The sequence below is a fragment of the Pezoporus wallicus genome, unplaced genomic scaffold, assembly GCF_028554395.1.
Source record: "Pezoporus wallicus isolate ANWC-B61680 ecotype Strahan unplaced genomic scaffold, APGP_CSIRO_Pwel_v1 contig_11996, whole genome shotgun sequence".
NCBI classification, from domain to species: Eukaryota; Metazoa; Chordata; class Aves; order Psittaciformes; family Psittacidae; genus Pezoporus; species Pezoporus wallicus.
The window spans coordinates 473,784-486,501 of record NW_026641627.1 but is presented as its reverse complement, the minus strand read 5'-3'; the positions used below and the strand labels follow the sequence as shown (position 1 = coordinate 486,501).

The window sequence follows — 12,718 nt, the reverse complement described above, 5'->3', positions numbered from 1 at the left end:
CAAAGACCCCCTCCCTTCACCCCAATCCCCATCACGTATTCTCCACCACCAGCGTAGCACAGGAGGCCAACAGCTAAGGAACACCTCCCTGCAAACAGCTTCATCCCCTCCATGAGAGAAGCAGTGGAACAAACCTCGCTGGCCTTTTCTGGGGTTCCCTTTGGTGTTTCATCCTCGTGCTTGGGTGAGGAAGAGGCTGGTGAGGAAGGCAGCCTCCTGTCCCGGTCCCTGTGAACCAGCTTGCTGTTGGGCTCCTTCAGGGTCCGTTTCAGCTCATTGATGCTCGCCTGATGCTTCAGCAAAACATCTTCTGGCTTGTCTAAAAACTTGGGGAAGGAGAGAGGAAGATAAGCGGTGATTAAAGCACCAGCCAAGGCAAGAGGTAAGCAAGGGCACTGGGAGGGTTTGCTTCACATTCGGCTTGAATTTAGGGTCTCGAGAGCCAAATGACCAGCGCATCAGAGCGCCCTGGTCTGCAGCTCTCACTAGGACCATTGCAGGGAGCAGCAAAGGCAGCACGTGGCCGAATGTGCGTGGCAGGCTTTCCTCCGTGATGGGCACAGCATGCCCCTTTGGCATCTCCAGCACGGCCTGCTGAGGGCAAGCTAAGCCACTTGGAGGAAGAGTTGGCTCTCGCTTGGGATCAGCAAGGGATCGGGACCTATTGGAAACACCAGCAGCCTCCTCTGCTGCTCTGTTGTGCCAGGCACAAAGGAAGCCCAAGCCTTTGTCCCAACAGGGCAGGAAACCAGCATTTCCAATGGAGCTCATTTGAATTGGGCTTCTGCTGAAGGGCAGGAGGTCAGAGATGTCCAGCATGGATCCAAACCTGGATCGCCATGGACCAGCCTGGGCCCAACAGCAGCCTGAGGTGGGGTTGAGCCTGCTGTGGAGAGAGGACAGCTCAGAGCGCTCAAGTGCGAGGTGGGGTTTAGGCTTCAGAGCATCATTTGGTCACGGTACAGGCACCAGGGTGGCTCCCTTGGTCCTGCCGCAGAGGTGGGCAAACTGGCTCAGAGCAAGAACCAGCAAGAGCAAGGACCCTGGCTTCAAACTCAAACCTCTTTTGAGGTTCGAAACGAGTCACCTAAAATACTCCCCCAGTATTTCTCCTCAGCAACAGCCCAGAGACCCAAGAGAGCCCCATGAAAAGCCCTTCCAAATTTCACAGACCCTGAAGGCTCAGCACAACTCATGGAAAAGACTTGCCCATGGAGCCACGGAGAAGTGCTTCATGGTTTGCCCACCTCTGGGCTCGGGGTGCACTGGGGGAGCAGCACATGCACATGCAGCGGGGGAAGCAATGAGGTGGCCAGGGGAGGGACTGGGACCGGTGCCCACTACCCTGGCAGGGTCTGCCTGCGGTGCCGAGCGGGATGCTGAGGGCTGTGTGGTGCAAACCCCACCACCTGGCTGTGTTTGCCCCTGTGGATACCCCCAGTGAAGATCCATGTTCCACTGTGAGTGGAGAGGGAACCCCCTGGGAGCAGCTGTGGATCCTAGGCTGGGATGAAACATTCCTGATGGGGACCCACCATTGACATCAGAGTTTGTGTAGGGAAGGGCGCAGCCCCTCTCTTCTCTGTGACAGCCAGCACTCCGGGCAGGCAGAGCCAGGCAGCTTCCCTCTGGCACGGGAATGGGTGCTGCTGCTGCCACTGAAGGCAGCTCAGAGACCCACAGAATCAACCAGGTTGGAAAGACCTTTAAGTCCAACCATCCCCAGCACTGCCAAGGACACCACTAACCCATGGCACTGAGGGCATTGTCTACACAGTGTGTGAGCACTTGCAGGGACGGTGACTCCAGCCCTGCCCTGGGCAGCCTGTTCCAATGCCTGAGCACCCTCTGGGGAAGGAATTGCTCCTCATCTCCATCTAAACCTCCCCTGGTGCAGCTTGAGGCCATTCACTTGCCCCCGGAGGGGTGGGCTGGCAGCCGCAGTGCCGTGAGGAGCTCCAGCCGGCTCCCAGCGGAGCAGAGCCGGGCTGCAGGAGAGCAGGGTGGGTGACGGTGGTGGTTTGGGTCAGGCGAAAGCAGAGCACGGGTCAGGGTGTCGGTGGGAGCGATGGGACCGGCCTGCACGAGGAGCTATGGCTGTAGGGCTGGGCGGAGAGGAGACACGAGGCGAGGACATGGCGCAGTCAGGAACAGGAGCAGAAGCCAGGTCTTCCCAACAGGCCAAGGACTCGGCGCCGTTGCACCTTGGGAGGGCTCTTGCTCACACGTACGATTAGGACTCCCTTACTTAGTGGGATAGAAGATGCCGTGTGCGCGCTGGGGCAGACCCCCAGCTGTCTGCTCATCGGGCTCCTCTAGCATCCAACCCCCTGCCCCAGTGCATCTTGTATTCCAGTAAATAGGGTGACACACAGTGTTGCTTTGGGAAGGATGGACAATATGATGCACCAATGAGGACTACGATACTCCAGAGAGAGAATACCTCCTGCTTGTGCCTGGGGGTTGTTTCGTGCTCCGGCTGGCAGCAAAGAGAGGGTTAAAAGTAACCAGCAGGGTCAGTCGAGGGAACTTGTCACAAACATCACAGTTAAGTCGATGGGCTGGTGGGGTGCAGAAGGACCAGATCCCCCCTCCCACTGCAGCATGGAGCTAAAACAGGCTGGGGTGTCCCTGGCCCAGCCTGGGGGATGGAGCGGGGAGTGGGTGCCCCGTGTGCTTGGCCTGCCCAATCCCCACCCCTGTCCTAGAGTGGGGCTGCTCCCAGATCCAGCCCTGCCTCGGGATGAACTTTGAGACTACCTGGACACGTGGGCAATCAGAGTTGAGCTGAGCACGTCTGACAGCCCCATTTCCACTGGTGAGGCCAAGTGCCATGTCCCAAGAATCCCACCAGCCCTCTCCAGACGTGAGCCAGCCTGCTCCCTCCATCCACCCTCCTCTGCCCGTCCCATCTGTACCTTCAGCTCCTTGATCTTCGTCGGGGTGGTCACCTCCTCGTCCTCCGTCTCGGACCGTCTCCTGCTCCCAAACTCACCGTCCTCATCCTGCTTCTCGCCCTCCGCCCCGGCGTCGTGGTTCTCGCTGACGGAGGCTGGGCGCGAGAACTCTGCCCGTGGAGGAGAGCCCAGATCACCCCAGCCCTGCCAGCCCCAAACCCTCCCCAGCCCCACAGCCCCTGTCCCCTGCCCCTGCCAGCTCACACCTGGGGGCTCGGGAGCCTTCAGTGCCCCACAGCAGGGGGTCCCAGGGCACAGGGAGCTTGCTGCCCAACCCTATCCCCCTGTGAGGGTAATCTAAGCTATCACTTGGGGTGCCATGGGGATGCGGCTGGGGACAGCCTCCAGAAGGAAGCCTGCTGGATCCTATAACCCTGCCAGATGAGGCGGACAGCATCCCCCTCGCTCCCCCAGGGACCAATCTCCCTCCCCCTCCCCAATTTGGGGCATACCTCCGTCAAGGCTGCGAGACATGGTGTACCGTTTGCTGGAGGAGCGCTCAAAGAAGGGAGCCGGGCGGTCGATGAGGGCGCTGGCCTGCCGGGTCTGCGCCTGCGTGCGCCCGCTGTACCGAAACTTGGAGCCCATCACCAGGAATCCCTTGGGAGGCGGCTCCGGGGACACCAGCCTAGGTGTGAGAGAGGTGGAATGGCATCAGCAACCCCAGCCGTGCCCGCCAGGTGTACCCACTGCGTGTCTGCCTCCAAGAAGGGAGGCCTGGAGAAGGTCTGCCTCACCTGAAGAAGGTGTGATGCTCTATGCAGACCTTCCAAAGACGCTTGGCAGAGCGGTGGTTGGGCAGCTTGAAGCCAATGGTGCTCTCAAACTGTTCGTACTTGGGGGAGACAGAGACACGCTGTTATAGGCAGATCCTGCCCTAAAGGACATGATGGGATGCCAAGGCACTCAGGTTCCCCTGGCAGGAGCCACGACCACGCAAAAGAAGTCTTCTTCAAAGCAGTGCTGGGAAGGTCCATGCCCAGCCCCACTCAGTGGTGAGATTACATCCCAACACTTCTGGCCTAAGCACTTCCCTCAACTGTAAATGGCTTTTTAGCACAAGATAAATTCCCTCAAGAAACAAAACCCTTTTAACAGCTCAACTTGGTGAGAAGGCATTACTCTCCATTTTAGATGCACTCTCCTTGCCCTCCTGCCTGCTGGAGAAGGTGGGTGGAAATGCACTCTCCCATCGGTGCATATCAAAGTGAAAAGAGTGAAAATAAAGTCAGAAAACAAACTAAAAAGCATGGGAAACGTGGAAGTCTCATCAAAAATAGCCCTCAACCTCCCTTGCTGGGTGACCTCCCTACACCCTTGGCCTCACAGCACACGCCTGGTGGGGGAAGGAGCCTGGGGTGCCCTCAGCCTGCTGAAGTCACTTTATCAGTGAGAAAAGAGCACGAACAAGAAAACACTCGCTGAAAGCCTCCATCCACCCCAGGAGATGTGCTCTCCTGGCCAGCATGAACACCAGCCTGGGACCCTTGGGGCAGAGGCTGGAGCCAGGCGAGGGCATCCCCACCAGGCAGCCGCAGGCCAGCACAGTGGGCACCCTGCTGTGCCCGGGGCTGCACTGGCACATGGCACCCACCTCACCCGGGCGGATCTTGATGTAGAAGTTGCTCCTCTTGTAGGAAATCTTGAGGATCTTGGGCCAGGCGAAGCGGTTGATCCTCAGCCGGTCCCTGTAGATGAGGAGGCCGTTGGCACAGACACCCAGCATGATATCGATGCCTTCGGAGTCCTGCAGGAAGCAAAAGGGACAGGAGGGGACTACTCAGCTGCCCAGTAAGAACCAGTCCAGCCAGCAGTGCCACGCTCCCTCCTGCTTGGTGCTCTGCTACAGGGGACTGGCTGACAGAGAGGTCACTGCATCACACAGAATGGTTGAGGTTGGATCTCTGGAGCTCCTCTGCTCCAACACAGAGCCACCCAGAGCCATGTCCTTGTTGAACCTTCATTGTGTGAAGAGGGCTTGGGCAGGGAGGGGGTGTGCAAACAGCAGGGCAGGATGGGGTGGCACTGGTCATTGATCTGGCAGCCCCACAGCCCTGTACCTTGGCGTGGTGTAGATCCACCCCGTACATGGAGAGCTTCTTGGCGTTCTCCAGGAAGTGGATCTCCGCTTCCCCGGGGGTCATTCCCCTGCAGGGAGACAGAGAGGGGGACACGTGTTCGGGTGCCCACCAGGCACGAGGCCACCAGCCCGTCCTGTGCCGGGGCTCACCGGTAGGTCTTGTGCAGCTCCATGATGCGCTCCTCCAGCTCCCGCGTCTGGTTGGGCGCAAAGCGGAGCTCGCTGACGTAGTTGCCCACGTGCTCCTCGGCATCGTAGTCGCCCAGCTCAGCCTGCACGGCGTAGGAGCCCAGCAGAGCGTGTGTGACAAAGGAGCAGGGCAGGCGCCCCGTGATGATGTCCGCACGGAGCTGCAGGCACAGGTAGTATCTGCAGGAGGGGCAGAGGGTGAGAGCAGGGCAGAGGCACTTGCCGGGGCTCCCTAATGCACCCCACCGTGCACTGCTCTCCACGGGGACTGCTATCTTCATGCTACGTGGCCACCTTCCTGGTCCTGTTCTGCATGAGTCAGACACGCTACATGGACAACGAGCCCCCAGACATCCCCTCGTTGCCCACATCCTGCCTGAGCCCTTCCCTTCCATGCACTCCCAGCTGGTCTTAGCCCTGGCAGCTGTGCCCATGGAGGGATGCTCCTCACCTTGTGATGTCCTCCGTGAGCTGGGCAGGGTCTGGAGGGTAAAACTTCACAGTGAAAGCAAAGTTCCAGGGCCCGCCTAGGGGAGAGGAGGGGAGAGAGCAGTAAGGACAGGAGCATCCAAGCATCCACGTGGTCCCACTGCTTTCCCCAAGCCTGGCACTGGGCAGGCACAAGGGGGCTCCAGAAGCTGCCAGAACAGCCCTTGGGACACTAGCATGACTTGGTTAATTGTCCCCAAACGGCTGGGGAGAGAAAGGCACCACAACTTCAGGAGCCATCAGCTGAGCGTGACTATCAATGTCACAGCGAAAGCCTCACATGTCCCAGAAGGTGACACCTTGGGCAACAGCCCTTCTGCCACGCCAGCAAGGCAACAGCATCATGGGCAAAGGCACCCCGTGACCTGTTCCAAACAAGGCCCCCATCCCTGTCCTCACTGCTCAGGGCAGGTGGGAATGGCACCCAAAGAGGGTCCAGGTCTCAGCCAGCTCTCCAGTGGCATGGACAGGGTCCTTTGACCCCCATGCCTGTCATGAGTAGGAGCAGAGGTAGGTAACAGGCAGCAAGAGGATCCCTGTCCCCAGGCCACCTGCCAAAGGTCCCACCCTGGACAGAGGTGGGAAGGGGATTGGCCAGAGGACATCTGGACACCCCACCTCCCCGGGATGCTCCAGGCCTGGGGAGGATGGACACTGAGCACTTACTGCGGATCTGCTTCTTGATCTCCTTGGAAGGGTCCAGCCAGTTCTGCAAGGAGGAGACAGCAGGTCAGGGGTGTCCCCCACCCACAGAGAGGGCGGCCATAGGGGGCTCCCCCATCCTCACCTTCTGGCTGTCCGAGTCGCAGAAGGTGAGGCCAAAGTAGTCCTTCTCCAGGAGGTTGAGGTGCTCACACACCATGTCAAACAGGATCTGGCCTCGGGCGTGCTTCTGTTGGAGACACGGAGAGCCCGATGGTGAACCAGCTCCCCTGTGCTCCTGGAGACCCGGTGCGTGCAGGCAGGGAGCACTGGGGAGGGTCAGGGCAGCCCTGGCCCCTCCGGGTGACCACCAGAAGGTGCTGAGCTGCCTTTGAGAGCAGCCTCTCACCCAGCAGCACCACTCAGGTGGCCGCAGGGCATGCTCAAACCCATTCAGTGTGGTACAGGAAGCAGGTCCCACCAGCCGGGAAGACCCCAGTGCCCCATCACACCAGGAGACAGTGATGCCAAACCAGAGAGGGTGTCACACTGAAGTCTGACTCCCTTTTTGACTTTAAGTGAATTAAGCCTCCATTAAGCATGCAGGCAAGGCACAGCTATTCCCATGGGGCCTGCAAGAAAGGAAGAAGAAAAGCAGCACCAGCCTTTCTACATTAAACCCTCTCTCTATACCCCAGGTGGCTTCTTCAGAGAGCAGCAGCTCTCAAAGTTGACCCCATCCTCTGCACTACAACAGCAGAGAGCTCATCCTTGCCCATGCCTAGTGTGGGGTATTGCTCTGCTCATGAAGCTGCCAGTGAGCCTGTAACCAGGTTTGTGCTTGCATGCCTGTTTGGCTTGGCCAGTGCTACAGGGAGAGCCAGGGGATGGCGATTCACACCAGCTGCTCATGTGCCCCATGAGCCTCCTGCAGTCCTTGGGGTGCTCTCCACTCCTTTTCTTCTTCAGGAGGGCTTTCATCTCTGTGACAACCCATCTTTACACGGCTTTGTGACAAATTTTACTGCTAAAGGACAGTCAGGGCTGCTGAGATCAAAGGCTCTGCTGCCTGTGCCACAGGCAGGGGGCCAGATCCCCCCATCACTGGCTGTCCCAGGCAGCCACGCTCCTCGCATTCATCAACCCTGTGCAGCCAAGACCTGGGGGAGGCAGGACCTGCATACAGATGCAGGTCCACTCTGTGCAGCCAGCTCCGAGCTGCTGCCAACAAAAACCCGATTGCTCATTCACCAGCAGCAAATGCAAAGCTCTCCCTGGCAAAGGCACCAGCAGCTCTGCTCCTCAACAACTCAGTTTTTACATTCTTAAGCAAAGTTACCAGTCCCTAAAGATGCTCATCCCAGCGGGACGATGCTACAGGTCAGACCAGTGCCACCTTCCCCAGCCCATGGCAGGAGACAGGAGGGAGTGCTGGGGACAGAAAGAGGCACTCCTGGTAGGTACTGCTCCTCCCAGCTGCCTTTAGCCCTGCAGGATAGGACCCTTCCACGAAACCCTGCCTCAACTCCTGATTTAACCCTGCGTGTCCGCAGTCTGTCCTGGAAGGGAGAGGTCCCTGTGCTGGCAGCAGATGAAGCAGCCCTGCAGCATCCTCCAGTGTCAAGGCAGCTCTTTGTCTCCTGTAGTGACAGCCACTACCAGGGAAATGTGCACCCATGTGCACTTGTGCAAGCCCACGCCACACACTTGTGACACTGCACAAACACTGGGGTGTGCTGGACCCTGCCTGCACGCACAAGGATGCAGCTAAAGGATGTGTACATCTATCACCCTTACACACACACACACACACACACCAACTTCACACACGATCCCTGTCCTGCTGGTTTTATATGGAGGGATGAGAAGATGAACACAGAGAGCACGGACACAAACCCAGCTGATGCACACAGCCAGGAGGGCCCACGCCTGTCAGCCTCTTCGCACGAACACGTGCACACACATCCTTTGCCTCAGCTCACGGGACAGCCAACACGCCGCGTGCTCGAGGTGTCAGCAGACAGGCTGGCACATGGATGTGTCGTGCACATATTGCCAGGCAGAGCTCTATCCCCCATCTATTAAGCTTCTGCTTTTTAGGCATTGTTTTCTATTGTGAGTAGCTGCCAAGTTCGGATTCATTGGGCTGAAATTCCCTGCTAGGGTCCGTCTTTGCAGATTTTTCACTTATTTCGACATTTCAACCTAAATGGCTATTTCTGTGGATCTTTTTCTATAGGAGACACTACAAAGGTGTCCTTGGAAGCGGCCTGACACTGGGGACTCGCTTGTCTGAGATGAGATGCATCCTCCCCTTGGTGCCAGTGCAGCACCTGAAGCTGGGACTCACCTCCACCTCGCACTCATACTCGGAGGCATCAAGCAGGGTCACTCTGCAGAGGGCACTCTTCACTTTCTTGCTGGTTTTCTGGGGTGACTTCTGGGTCTTGCTGGGGGTTGTTTTGTCAGAGAGACCATCCGTCTCGCTGTAGTCCTTCTCCTCCATATCTGTGCCCTGGAGTGGGGAGATACACAGGCACTGCTGCCAGGATGGACAGGCAGACAGATGGGGAAAGCCCTCGAACAGCAGGCAGCAGAGGAACAGCACAGTTCCCTGGGGGCTCCGAGGCTGCCATCAGGGGCACCTCAGTCCTGAGACATGGGACAACCACTTCCTCCCTTCCTGCGCTGGCCATTTCCAGCACAGTCAGCACCTTGTGCTGCCGCACCGCTCCTTCTGCCTGTTCACAAGGACCTGTGTAGGCAGAGCCCATCCATTGCCCTGGGCCCCTCCAGAATGTTCCTCTGGGGCCAGCAGCACAGGGCAGGTGCCCACCTCACTGGGCTCCTTACAGCCCCTGCGCTGCAGCAAGGACATGGTGATGGGTAGCAGAGTGCTGGCATAGTCATAGAATGGTTTGGGTTGAAAAGGACCTTAAGATCATCCAATTCCACCTCCTGCCATGGGCAGGGACACCTCACACTAAACCGTGTCCCCAGGGCTCTGTCCAACCTGGCCTTGAACACTGCCAGGGATGGAGCATTCACAACTTCCTTGGGTAACCCGTTCCAGCACCTCACCACCCTCACAGTAAAGAACTTCTTCCTCATTATCTATCTAACCTGAACTTCCCCTGTTTAAGTTTTAACTCATCACCCCTTGTCCTGTCACTACAGTCCCTGATGAGGAGCCCATTCCTCTGCTGTGCTTTCCTCTCTGCTGCATCTAACAGCACCCATTCATTCACTCACCAGCTCTGTATTTCGGGCATCAGACTGTGCTCCAGGCTTCTCATTGACCTCGGTGTCCCGGCCGGAGGGGTTGGTGGCTGCGGCTGCTTCCAGCTGCTGCTGCGGAGCCTCCTCCTGTGCGTTCCTCACATCCGAACCAGGACCCGTCTCCGTCGTCATGGCCGATGGTCACCCTGCTCTGCCACTGCCACCGCCCACAATGGAAGACAGGAGATGTCACCTGGGTGCATGGGGATGGAGGATGCTGCCGGGCAGCCAGCAGCCTGGGATGCCTCAGATGTAATGGGACCTGCCCATCTCTGCCCCACTGCCTGCACACACAGGTGTGCTGCCGGACACCCAGCTCCCTGCCCCTGCCAGGAGATGGCTCTGCAAAGGGTGGTGGCAGCAGGATTTCACAGGACTCCCTGTGAATCCAGCATCCTTCAGGATGCTGAGAACCAAATGGAAGCGGTTGGGAATGATCCCATGATCATGAATGAGCTGGAAGAGGTGAGGCAGAGGTGTGGGGATGGACACCCGCCATGCTCAGGGCACAGGGCTCATGCCCCACGCCTCAGTCACAGATGGGAGTGGGGCTGGCCATAACCCCCTGCTCCCCACAGCCCTGGGGCCTTCAGAACCTTCACTGGTACTTTTTATGGGCAGAAGGGTTTATCCTGGGAGGAAACACCAAGCTGAGTCAGGTTAAAGGCTGCACTCACACAGGAAATGGCAAACATGGACATCTCCATACACTGCATCCAGGATGGCTGTTGTTTTGCCCCTCTGGAGTTCCCAGCAGCAACAGCATGCTGAGTTCCCACGACTGGCATGGCCAGACCCCACACAGCGGTGGGACAAGACTTGCCTGTCCCATGCAAGATGCAAAACCAAACCCCAGGCCAGGAACAGGGGAGGTGGAAGCACCTCAGGCTGGGGGGCTCAGTAACGGGGTTTCACCACCTTTATAGTTTTTAAACCTTTATGCAAACACAGCACGGGGCTGGCAAGTGCTCCTGGGATGATCCACACAAGCACAGGACATCAAGCACCCTTTGTGACTGTCACCCATTCGCCACTCTAGCTGCCCAGGCCCCAGCCAGCTCCTCATCCAGCCGGTCACCCACCAGCATCCCCAAGTCCTTCTCCTCACGGCTGCTTTCCTCCCACCCAGCCCGAGCCTGTGCTGGTGCTGGGGATTGCCCCGACCCATGTGCAGGACCTTGCACTTGGCCTGGGTGACCTTCATGATGTTCACCCAGGGCCATGTCTCCAGCCTGCCAAGGTCCCGCTGGGTGACATCCCATCCCTCTGGTGCATCAGCTGCGCCACTAAGCTCGGTGTCCTCCACAAAGCTGCTGGCTTTCCTTTACACCTCACACCACAGCTCGTGTCCCACCTCTGTGTCCTCGGCACAACGGGGACATGCGAAACCCTACCCAAAGAAACTGCTAAAACTGGCTCAGAAAGGAGGCAAGGGAAGGGAAAGAGCAAGGCACCCTGCCCAGAATCAGCCTTGTCCCACAGCCCATCGGCAGTGACACCGCAGAGGGACCTGGTTCACACCAAGAGCCAGGATCTCACCCCTGCTGACAGGACAAGCTGCCACCGGCCCCTGAGAAACATCAGCTCTGCTTCTCCTGCGGAGCCCAGGGCTCGGCTGAGGGCACGAGAAGATTCCAAAGGTCACCAGTGGTTTATTTGTTCCACAGAGGAAACAGGGCTGCTGTGAACTGAAGCAGTTGTGCGCTCCCAGCTCCAATTCCTGTGCGGATCATTCCCAACCTCTTCCATTTGGATCCCGGCATGTGAAGTTTTTAATGTTTAAAATGACAACCAGCACTTTGGGCCAAAAGCTTTCACACTGGAGGTTTCTAAACTTTCTTCCAAATTGTTTTTGCCCCTCACCGGGAAGCACTGGTCCCTGGGGAAATGATGGGGGATGTTTAAGGGTGGCAAACCAGGAATTTACCCCATCTCTCCCAGCCATTCCTACCCTTTGCCTATGAAGCTCCAGCTCAATCCTTCTGACAATAGGCAAGGAGCCTGATCCAGGGACCAAATGAGCACAGGAGACAGGGTGCCAAGGTGGAGGAGCCCTGTCAAAGGGGTCTGTCTGGCAAGCCCTTGGGTACCATCTCCTGCTCCCATCATGGACTGGCTTCTCCTGCCACTGTTCTTTGGGATCCCGACCACTGGCACCTTTCCCAGGTTCCAGCACAACCCAGACCAACGGGGACCCCAACACCACCATTCCTGCACCTTGGAAGGGAGACCAGGCTCAGAAGAAATCTAAGCACTGATGAGTGCAGCAATGGGTCCCACTGAGCCCATCCCTATGGCACTGCTCCTACCCCAGCAGTGTGGAACATGGGAGGAGGGAGGAATGAGCCCCTCCAGGCTCCCACGGCAGGATGGGCTCAAGAAGGAGCAGGAAGCCCCTCACTCTCCCCTGCATGTGGCTGCAAACTCATTGCTGGGGTAGAAGGGTCCAGGAGATGCCCCGAGGAAGACGGGTATGCCAGGGAAGCCAGCGACCTCAGGGGCACAGCACAGCTGCAGCTGAGCCCTGCAGATGTGCACGGTCCCAGCACAGGCAGGGGGGGTCACACTGGCACGGCCGGGCACAGCCACAACGGCTGCATTCAGGAGCTGGTGCCATGTCCGTGTGGGCAGCGCTGCTGCCTGCGGTCCTCTGCCCACGGTGGAGCTGAGCAGAGAGGACGGGAGCATGGAGCTGCCTGCAGCACTGCCACTGGCCCCAGCACTGCTTGCATCTGTGCCTGCTGGCCCATCCTGCGGTGCAGCCCCCCCAGGAGACCCCAGTGTGGGGGACCATGGGCTGAGAGAGGACATGGGTCCCAGCGTGCTGCCAAAGGGACATCTCAACTGACAAACTGTCATCACAAACCTTTAGAAGAGTTTTTGACCACAATTGCAGCAACCCTGATTGAGACCAGTGGAAACGCCGTCCCAAATCTTTTGCTTCTAAATATCACCCTCAGCAGGAGCAGCACCCAATCCTGGCAGCCTGGCCGGGCATCCCAGCCCTTAGCCTTGCTCATGCTTGCTCCCTTGGAATTGCAGCTAGGGCTGGAGCAGCTCCACCTGCCCAGGCAGCAGGAAC

The 12,718-nt window shown here is 58.3% G+C and overlaps 1 protein-coding gene across 9 annotated transcripts in view; it reads right to left on the bottom strand.

Annotated features, from left to right (window-relative positions):
• Positions 1–12,718, bottom strand: part of EPB41L1 (erythrocyte membrane protein band 4.1 like 1) — a 47,127-nt gene that overhangs the window by 16,756 nt on the left and 17,653 nt on the right. For 7 of the 9 annotated variants that reach the window (XM_057424599.1, XM_057424602.1, XM_057424604.1 and 4 more), the window contains exons 2-14: positions 9,610–9,793; positions 8,708–8,872; positions 6,503–6,607; positions 6,382–6,424; positions 5,678–5,753; positions 5,188–5,406; positions 5,018–5,105; positions 4,552–4,704; positions 3,695–3,792; positions 3,410–3,585; positions 2,919–3,067; positions 2,444–2,479; positions 135–326 (exon numbers count right to left, since the gene is read on the bottom strand). In XM_057424599.1, coding sequence (XP_057280582.1) covers positions 135–326; positions 2,444–2,479; positions 2,919–3,067; positions 3,410–3,585; positions 3,695–3,792; positions 4,552–4,704; positions 5,018–5,105; positions 5,188–5,406; positions 5,678–5,753; positions 6,382–6,424; positions 6,503–6,607; positions 8,708–8,872; positions 9,610–9,768 — 1,659 coding nt within the window. In that variant the 5' untranslated portion in view covers positions 9,769–9,793. The remainder of the gene's footprint in view (positions 1–134; positions 327–2,443; positions 2,480–2,918; positions 3,068–3,409; positions 3,586–3,694; positions 3,793–4,551; positions 4,705–5,017; positions 5,106–5,187; positions 5,407–5,677; positions 5,754–6,381; positions 6,425–6,502; positions 6,608–8,707; positions 8,873–9,609; positions 9,794–12,718) is intronic. The other 2 variants (XM_057424603.1, XM_057424608.1) reach the window with 1 other exon arrangement.